The following is an 8,361-nucleotide window of genomic DNA, read 5'->3' on the forward strand; positions in this document are numbered from 1 at the left end:
TACATGTTGCATAATTGTAAGTTTTGTATCACCATATATGCTAGATTCTTAAATGTGTCAATCGCCTCATTATTAAGTGGATTGTAGAAGACTACTTGTTGGTCACCTTCATAACATCCACACTAGTTGGAATGTGTCATATAAGTGGATCCCAATAACCCCAGTGCAATGTGGGTATAAAGACGTAATCTTACTGAAGCGCACATTTGAGGACGTCCTCCACCTTAGAGCTTTGTTTTTGAAGTTGCACCTTTCAGAAACCTCTTGGGGCAGCATGTACTCTATCCACGTGGGGAATAAACTCATTGTCCATGTCAATGCCATTTGGCACATTGTCCTCAAATTTGACTCGGCCACGAAAACCGTTAGATCGAATCTTCGACATGCAAGCTGGAACTTATTTCCAAAACACGATGCAAATTGGATCGGGTCTTCAACATTATGTTTCCAAAACACAATGCAAATACCTTACAAATGGTGTGGGATAAGCTTCATCATCGAGAGGGGAACAACCCAGATTACCAGCTAGGCCCCTAAATGGCAGCTTTACCAAGCCTAATGTTGACAGTTCCCACATCAAATGCTCCCTCATTGAAATGTGATGTAATCTCCTCACATGCAACCAAGCCCGCCTCTTTCCATTTGACTTGGGTTTTGGCCCTCCTCGGTATAGTTTGTGGTGTCCCTTCAATGGGTGGTTTCGTCCACAATTTGTTGATACACCACCATCATCTGTTGATATTGCAATCCCAACCTTATTACGCTACAAAATTCATGGTTTGACTCAACATATTACGAAAGTCATACATTTTATCAATCACATACCAATCAATCATGAAGTTTCATGCTTACATAAGAATCATATCCAGTTGCAATCTTTATCTTCAACATCTCCATCCATTCTTCATTTGTAGAATCGTATATCACCATCTTGTGTGCTATGAATATTGCCACAAATTTGGACTCGGTGTTGCCTCAGAGTTCAATCGGAGTGGATTGGAACTGGTTCACCTCCTATATGTTAAGCTTCCTCATGTGTGATTGACAATTTCATGTGTATTTTACCACGGGGTCTATGAAATGCTTTAGTGAATGTTGCCACTCATAATTGTTGAAGAATGTACATAATTGGTAAGCAGTATTACAATTTGGTATATTTGGAAGGCCCGATGTTTGAAGGTATTTCAAAATATGACTGAAAGACCTGCTCAAATAATCTCCGGAATTTGGATAGAGATTGTACATAATCTTAGAGGGATTTTGGATGGTATAAAAGGTAATACGCATCAAGCGGAGCTTAGGCGGGTGGAGTTTCATGCCATTTGGGACATAGGTATATTTTATAGACGGTATTTTGGTAAGGTGGAGTGGTTCTACTCAACACCAAAGTGTTTATTCAAGCCAATGGTTCGACTTTAGAAAAATATAGGGGATCGGTATAGCTTGTATGTTTAGCCTTATGGCGGTTTTCTAATACTAATGTAGTATCTTTTTTTTTGGAAAAAAAAAAAAAAAAAATTTGTTGAAGAATGTTGTGCCCTACTCCTCTTCCTCTATCCTCAACCCTCTTGGAAGCACTACATCAATGTCATATAGCTTCCACAAATATGCCTCCATGTTTGATTTCTTCCGAAACCACCGTTGCTCTTGGCAACATAGCTGAAGCACTATACATGACCAAGTTTTGATACCCGTTGAATCTCAGCCACACTTGAAGAGCAATTTGTCGGGCAACTGCCTATGAGTCAGACAATTGCAGAGGGTGAAGTATGGCGACTGCATTGTGAGTCAGGCGAATGCAAGTGGGGGACTCATTTTGAGTCGGGCGACTACAAGTTGTGAAGTCAGGCGACTACAGGTTGTGAAGTCCAGCGACTTCCTGTCAGTAGGGCGTCTAATGAGTGTGAAGTGGGGCAACTGTCTGGCAGTAGGGCCCATCTAATGAATGTGAAGTCATGCGACTATGAGTCTGAGTGAATGAAGAGTATGAAGTTGGGCGATTGCATGTGAGTGGGGGCAACTCAGTTTGAGTCGGGGGGCGACTGATATCTAAATAAATGGTCGGGACTCGGGTGCCTGGTGACGACAGAGGCTGACGGCTTCTTTTTTTTTAAACTTTTGTGCGCTTATTTTTGGATAAAGATCGGATCGGAGAGGGCAGCTTCAGCTAAGAGCCCTACACTACAGTACACCAAATGCGTGGCCTTATCCCAATAAAAAAACAGTTCCTTCATGTTATTCCTTTTCTTTGTGTCTTTTGTTTTTGAGAAGACGGATAGCTACTAGCTAGGCAGGCTATGATAAACCTCGCTACCACATGCCTATGGCCTCCTCCTCTGCACCTCAATCTCTCTGCCTCGAAAGAGCCATTCCCTTCCGATGCTCTCAGATATGGATCCAGACGATGCCCGCTTCCTTGTGCGCACGCCTCCACCAGACTGAGTTCTCATGAATCGGTACAATTGAACGAACCGGATGGTATCAATCGGAGAGAAGTTCTTCATCTCCTTCTTCTCACGATTTCAACTCAACGATTAGTAGAAGCTAAGCAGGCCATTGCTGAAGGTATGTTTGAATGCCGCTCTCTCTCTTTCTCTAAATTTCTGTTTTTGTAAGAAGTATTGGGTTATGTATGTATGTTTGTGTGCATGAGTATATGTGGATGTGGATGTGGATGTGGATGTGGATGTGGATGTGGATGTAGATATGAATGTATGTTGTAGATGTATATGTGTTTATATCTATATGTATGTATGTGTAGATATGTTTGTATACATGTATCTATCTATTTATAGATTTATATATTTATTATGAATGTGTCTCTTCATGAAGCAAGCAGTGAGCGATTATATTAGAATGAAAGAGTTGTAAAGATCTGTGCAGGCAGATCATCAAGAGCCTCTGAGTCTTTTAACATTGGAGCCTTATGTTGATGAAAAACAAGGGTTCACTTTGATGAAACCTGCCACGTGGAGTAAGGTTAGTGAAATTTTTTGTCTTTCTACATAACAAATCAATCTTGTTTAGATGTTGTCTTTTTAATCAAAATACATTAAAAGATTGTTTAAAGCTTTGCCATCCATCTCTTAATAATGCACTGTGATGTTCCTATTTTTAGTTATTGGCATTGCATTCTATAATGCAATTTTCACTATCTTTTTTTTTCAACACAGTGTTAGAACGTGAATTTGGAAACCATTTTTATCAGAGAAATGTGTTAAATTATCCAGTAACGTAATGGAAAACTCAATATTAAGCTCGTGAGGTTTAGGAAATGAATGTGTAAAGACATTGTTCTGAGGAGAAGGGTGCCAGTTTAATGATCGTGTAATGATCTTAAAGTAACAGCCTTGAGTTTCAGAAAATGAATTTACAAAACCATTGTTCCAGAAGAAAAGTGCTAGTTAATCTGAGACTGTAATGATTGTAGCTAAAAAGGGGGATGCTTTTTACAGCACATGTAAATATTTAACCGATTGCTTCATCCTTGAACTCGTGACAACATAAGCTTACCGTTATACCTTTTAACGTTGAGCATTTTGTGTTACTACAATCTTATCACGTTGTCTACATTGAACCCATTGATTTATCATGATGATATCACATTTTATGCATGATGTTTGTAAAAATGTAATTCCTTATGGAAGTTAAAATAATGACTTGTTTATTGAGCTTGATTTGGAGTAGATAGACAAGGCTGGAGCAACTGTTCTCTTTGAAGATCCCAAATCAAAGGGGAACAACATCGGTGTGGTAGTGAATCCTGTTCGGATCTCATCTCTCACCGAGTTTGGATCTATCGATATTGTCGCTGATAAGCTTCTACAAGCTGAAAAGAAGAAGGTATATATGAAGGCTTGCTTGTATGTCATTAACATAGAATAACTTATATTATAATACTTTAATTATTTTTCTTAACTAACATAGCTAAAGTATGCAAGATTTTGTACATGCTCTCTTATTTGTGCCATTATGTTATACTTGCAATTTTTTTCAAACCTAAAATACTACTTATGGTTGATTTTGATGATAAAACATACTTTTTTAAAGGATTTTACTTGACATGATTGTAGAAATTTATGAGAATTAGTATTATTAGTATATGTGTAGTTTAAATGCTAACCGTGAGGCAATGTAAGCTTCACTCAAACAACAATACGATTTTCTTTTTGCAAAATTCTCCAAAATTTACCATGGAGGAACTAACGCATTGTAGGGATATATTACTTGTGCTTACCATTATTTCTTTTTATGGCTTACATATTTACGGTTTATGCTATAGCCAAGCACTAATGATGTACAACTACTAAACGTTACGGAGAAGCAAGCACATGGAGGGGTGCCGCTGTATCAAGTTGAGTACAAATTAGATAGTTCTCGTGGTGTGAAACGGATCTTCTCGGCAGTGACTGTGGCCAAGAAGAAGTTGTACATCCTCAATGTTGCATTCAAGGATAGTTCTGATATGCCACTTCCACTGGATACTGCATCATTGTTGAATCAAATTGTGAATTCTTTTGATCTTTTGAATTGAGAAATATCATGAAGCTTTTGATTTGATCATATTTTTGCTATAATATATATTTTGACCCTAGGTAACGAATCAAATAAAAATTTATTTTGATTGTTATGCTTTTGATTTAATCACATTTTAGTTGTATTATTTGATGATCACAAAGAGGGAGAACATGGATCTAGACTTGTTTCCTTGTTATGTGAACTCAAGCTATCACCTTGTTACGTGAGAACTAGTTAAAACATTGTTCTGTTGATGCATCTATAATGACATATGACATGTTTGAGTATGGTATCTATAAACCGTAGTAAAATTAGTTTTAATAACATAACTTTGAAAGATCATACGCTTATAGCATCGATTATAGCATCGATTTGTTTGTTAACAGGCTTTTGCTTTTAGGAGGAAGCTTCTTGGGGATTATACTGCTTTACAGTTTTTCCGTAGTTTTTACGATATAAAAAAAGGTTCTTTTTGTCCAGGACTAGTTAGGGGTAACTCAAGTTTTGCCAACATTTCTCAACAAAAAACATACACTTTTTATATTATATGCCCTGATTTTTGGAAATTGATTGGGATCCATAGGAACCCATTCATAAATCTTGATGGATGTCTATAAAGTGTTAGGTCCTTTTAACTGCATAGCTAAAGTGAATTTATATTTAATATTTATTATCTATGTTATAGATAGTAAAACAATTTGTATCAATGTTGACTTTTTATACATGAAACATTTTGGTTTTTTGCTTATGTAAATTTCAAGAGGCACATCCAAATAATATGAGCAAGTAGTGGAGGACGACTCAAATTGGTTATTGGAACTTCCATATTGTCCTTCCTAGATCATGCTTTTGCAATAGATGATTTCATGGAAAATGTACTTAATGAAATGGATTCGTGACGTTGTGTTGATGTTGAAGGTGTTTTACACGAGCATTGCCTATGTTTGGATTCAATACATGAAAGTGATGATGTGAATATGAATAAAATGTTTGACATGGCAATCAGTCATATGTCATTGTTTTAATAATGGCTTTGATATATTTTGAGGCTAAAGTGTTTTTGTTCAACGTACTATGATAAACTTTGACATATTAGATGGGCATGCAAAAAGTGGTTGGAAGTGTTATGCAATCATTCTAGAAGGATTCTTAATCGAGAAGAATATTAAGGAGAAAGATAAGCTTTTATTGTGAGGATGAGAAATTATTTTAGATATAAAAAACTTGGAAGAATAGTTGTAATCATGATTGATGGAAGCAATCTTTTCCTTATTGATTGTTAATTGCAAGTAAAAAGCATTTTCTAAGATGAATAAGATCATAACTCTCTCTCTCACACACACACACATTTTGAAGATGGGTTTCTTATAGTATTATGTGGATTAATCAAGAATAGTTGTAATCATGATTGATGGAAGCAATATTTTCCTTATTGTTTGTTAATTGCATGTAAAGAGCATTTTCTAAGATGAATAAGATCATAACTCTCACACACACATTTTGAAGATGAATTTCTTATAGGATTATGTTAGTAGGCTACCAAGTTGAAATTTACTCATCCCAATCAAATTCACATGTTTAAAATACAGGCCCCATGAAATTGTAGGTTGTACGTCAAACCCTAATGTTAGTTGTGTGTGTGAGTGAGAGGTGAGAAATTTGGGTTTCGAACCCAAGATGTAATGCTGGTAGTGTAAACCACTTACCACTAGTGTAATTATGAGAAAGAAAGAAAGAAAGAAAGATGTATTAACGTCTTCTAAGGCCAAATTTGGCCCATGAGACAATTGGTTTACAACAATAGAGTATTTATCCAGTCATCATAACTAAAATAAATGAGAGAGATATATATATATATATTTTTTATAATAAATGATCACTACATGTACAATTAAAAAGCATATTATTTTATTGAGAATATAACCTCATGAACGTGTGTGGAAGGTCTCATTCAAGTATATATGTCTAGCTCATTTGCCCCAACTTTATTTCAATAAATCCTCATACAATGGTGAAGCAACATCAATAAGGTGTAAGAGAGGAAATAAGAGGTTCATGACTCTAAGAGGAGTTGCATAACGATATTGTGTCTAGAAATGGGCATCAAAATACGTGTAACATGAATATGATAAGAGTACTGTAAGACTCCATTCGGAAAAATAAGACTTGGGACCTGGTCGAACTTCCAAAAAATCGACATGCTCTTCCGTACAAGGGGATCTATATTAATATAAATGAGTCAATAAAGATAATCGACCTCATTGTAGTGAAATATCGAACATCACTTGTAATAATTCATGTTTCATTAACTATGCATGATACGTGATGACAAGTCTCTCACATATTGGTTTGAAATTTGTTTTCCTAAATGGTCCAAGACTTTCTTTTAAATGGTTTTAATGGGGATGAGATACCCAAAAGTCCATCTATGCAAAAATGTGGCTGTCCTTGTTTTATGCAGCACAAACTCCTCGCATTAACAATTAGCCCCTTGGAAATGTTCAACACATGTGCCCACAAAATTGTGTTTGTGCTAGCATGTAACAATTTGCCCAATCATAACCTTTGATCAAACTTGTTTGCACCAATTTCATCGCAACCTTTTAAGTTCTCACCACACATGGGCCTCAATTTATCAAGTTCAAGATTTGTCCATCACAAGTTATAATGAGGTGAGTGTTAACCATTTTCATACATTTGGACGTTGGTTGGAAAACAAAGGAACAAGTGTGGCAATACGGAAAGGGACAATAAAATAGAGAGACTCATAACACGATGTGAAAAGGCCCAAGGCATTGTAAATGCTATAAAACACACCTTTATAAGTGTTTAAAGCTTTTCCTTGACATTTAGTGAACTTAATTTATATCTTAAGCCTCCCTTAACCTCGTTAGTTATAACTCTAATTAATAGCTTAATCTTATTGCCCACTCGATCAAGTGCTTTGTAATTTGGTTTTCTTTGTCATATTGTTAAGTAGTTCAACATTAATATTTAAGTAATTAGGCCTCGCTTTGTGAGTGTTTGTTCAAGTGCTAAGTTTAGAGTTTGCTTACTTACTCATTTACAAGTATTTTGTAGTAGGCTTAGGAGTGGATTGACACCCACCTATACTCATTCCTGCCAATATAAAAGTAGATGTTCAATGTGTATCTAATTAAGTGCTAAGTTTAAACTTTAGAGTTTGCTTACTCATTTATTGGTATTTCCTAGTAGATTTAGGAGTGGATTGACACCTATCCCTACATGTCCTGTCAAATAATAAAATAGTTGTCATACCAACCTTCAATATATATGGTTCCAAGTGAAGGAACAAGAACAAGGTGAGGCGAGCCCTAAACTTCCCCACAATAAACCCCATAAAATCATTCCTCATGCTCGCCAACAACTCTCCGTCCACCTTCGACTCATGACAAAATGTGATGCGTGCGCTCTCCTTTTGTTCCTTCCACCCTCGTAGCTCCCAGACATCAGCATGTCCTGCCTCCTCTCCAATCGCCATGAGATCCATTTGCATGGCGATGCCAAAAAGGGCCGAGTTTTGGAGCTGGAGCTGGGGAGCCACTCGGGGGAGGGTGACAGGCTTGTTGTCCAGCTCTAGGTTACAAAGAGGACAAACAACACAAGAAGTGGGTGCCGCAAACGGGTGCCGCGAGAAATGATTAACCCCCAACAGATTGTAAATGAGCATGGATTATTAGGTCGCGTTGTTCGGCTCGGACACGAGAAGAGCATAATCCTGCCCATGCGCCCGCTCGCCTGCCCATCTGCCCATCTGCCCAAGAGAGATTGAAGGAGGAGGAATTACATAAGTGCATAGTATATACTATACACTCTTCTTCC

General features: G+C 36.9%; 1 protein-coding gene across 1 annotated transcript; it reads left to right on the forward strand.

Moving 5' to 3' along the window:
* The first annotated feature begins 2,272 nt into the window (after window positions 1-2,272).
* Window positions 2,273-4,563, forward strand: LOC147859201 (Photosystem II reaction center PsbP family protein). Its single transcript, XM_087326578.1, has 4 exons — window positions 2,273-2,565; window positions 2,888-2,979; window positions 3,688-3,843; window positions 4,283-4,563. The coding sequence occupies exons 1-4, from the start codon at window positions 2,298-2,300 to the stop codon at window positions 4,532-4,534; spliced, it is 768 nt and encodes a 255-aa protein (XP_087182704.1). The 5' UTR covers window positions 2,273-2,297; the 3' UTR covers window positions 4,535-4,563.
* The last annotated feature ends 3,798 nt before the right edge of the window (window positions 4,564-8,361 follow it).

Source organism: Azolla caroliniana, unplaced genomic scaffold (genome assembly GCF_043228905.1).
Source record: "Azolla caroliniana isolate FFs.n. ecotype wild unplaced genomic scaffold, voAzoCaro1.0.p SCAF_10, whole genome shotgun sequence".
Lineage (NCBI taxonomy): Eukaryota > Viridiplantae > Streptophyta > Polypodiopsida > Salviniales > Salviniaceae > Azolla > Azolla caroliniana.

Bases quoted from the DNA above. Each gene is read 5' to 3' on its own strand.
- LOC147859201 (XM_087326578.1), top strand. From the start codon at position 2,298: ATGATAAACCTCGCTACCACATGCCTATGGCCTCCTCCTCTGCACCTC. The intron at 2,980-3,687 runs GTTAGTGAAATT...GATTTGGAGTAG, and splicing joins AACCTGCCACGTGGAGTAAG to ATAGACAAGGCTGGAGCAAC. The intron at 3,844-4,282 runs GTATATATGAAG...TTTATGCTATAG, and splicing joins TACAAGCTGAAAAGAAGAAG to CCAAGCACTAATGATGTACA.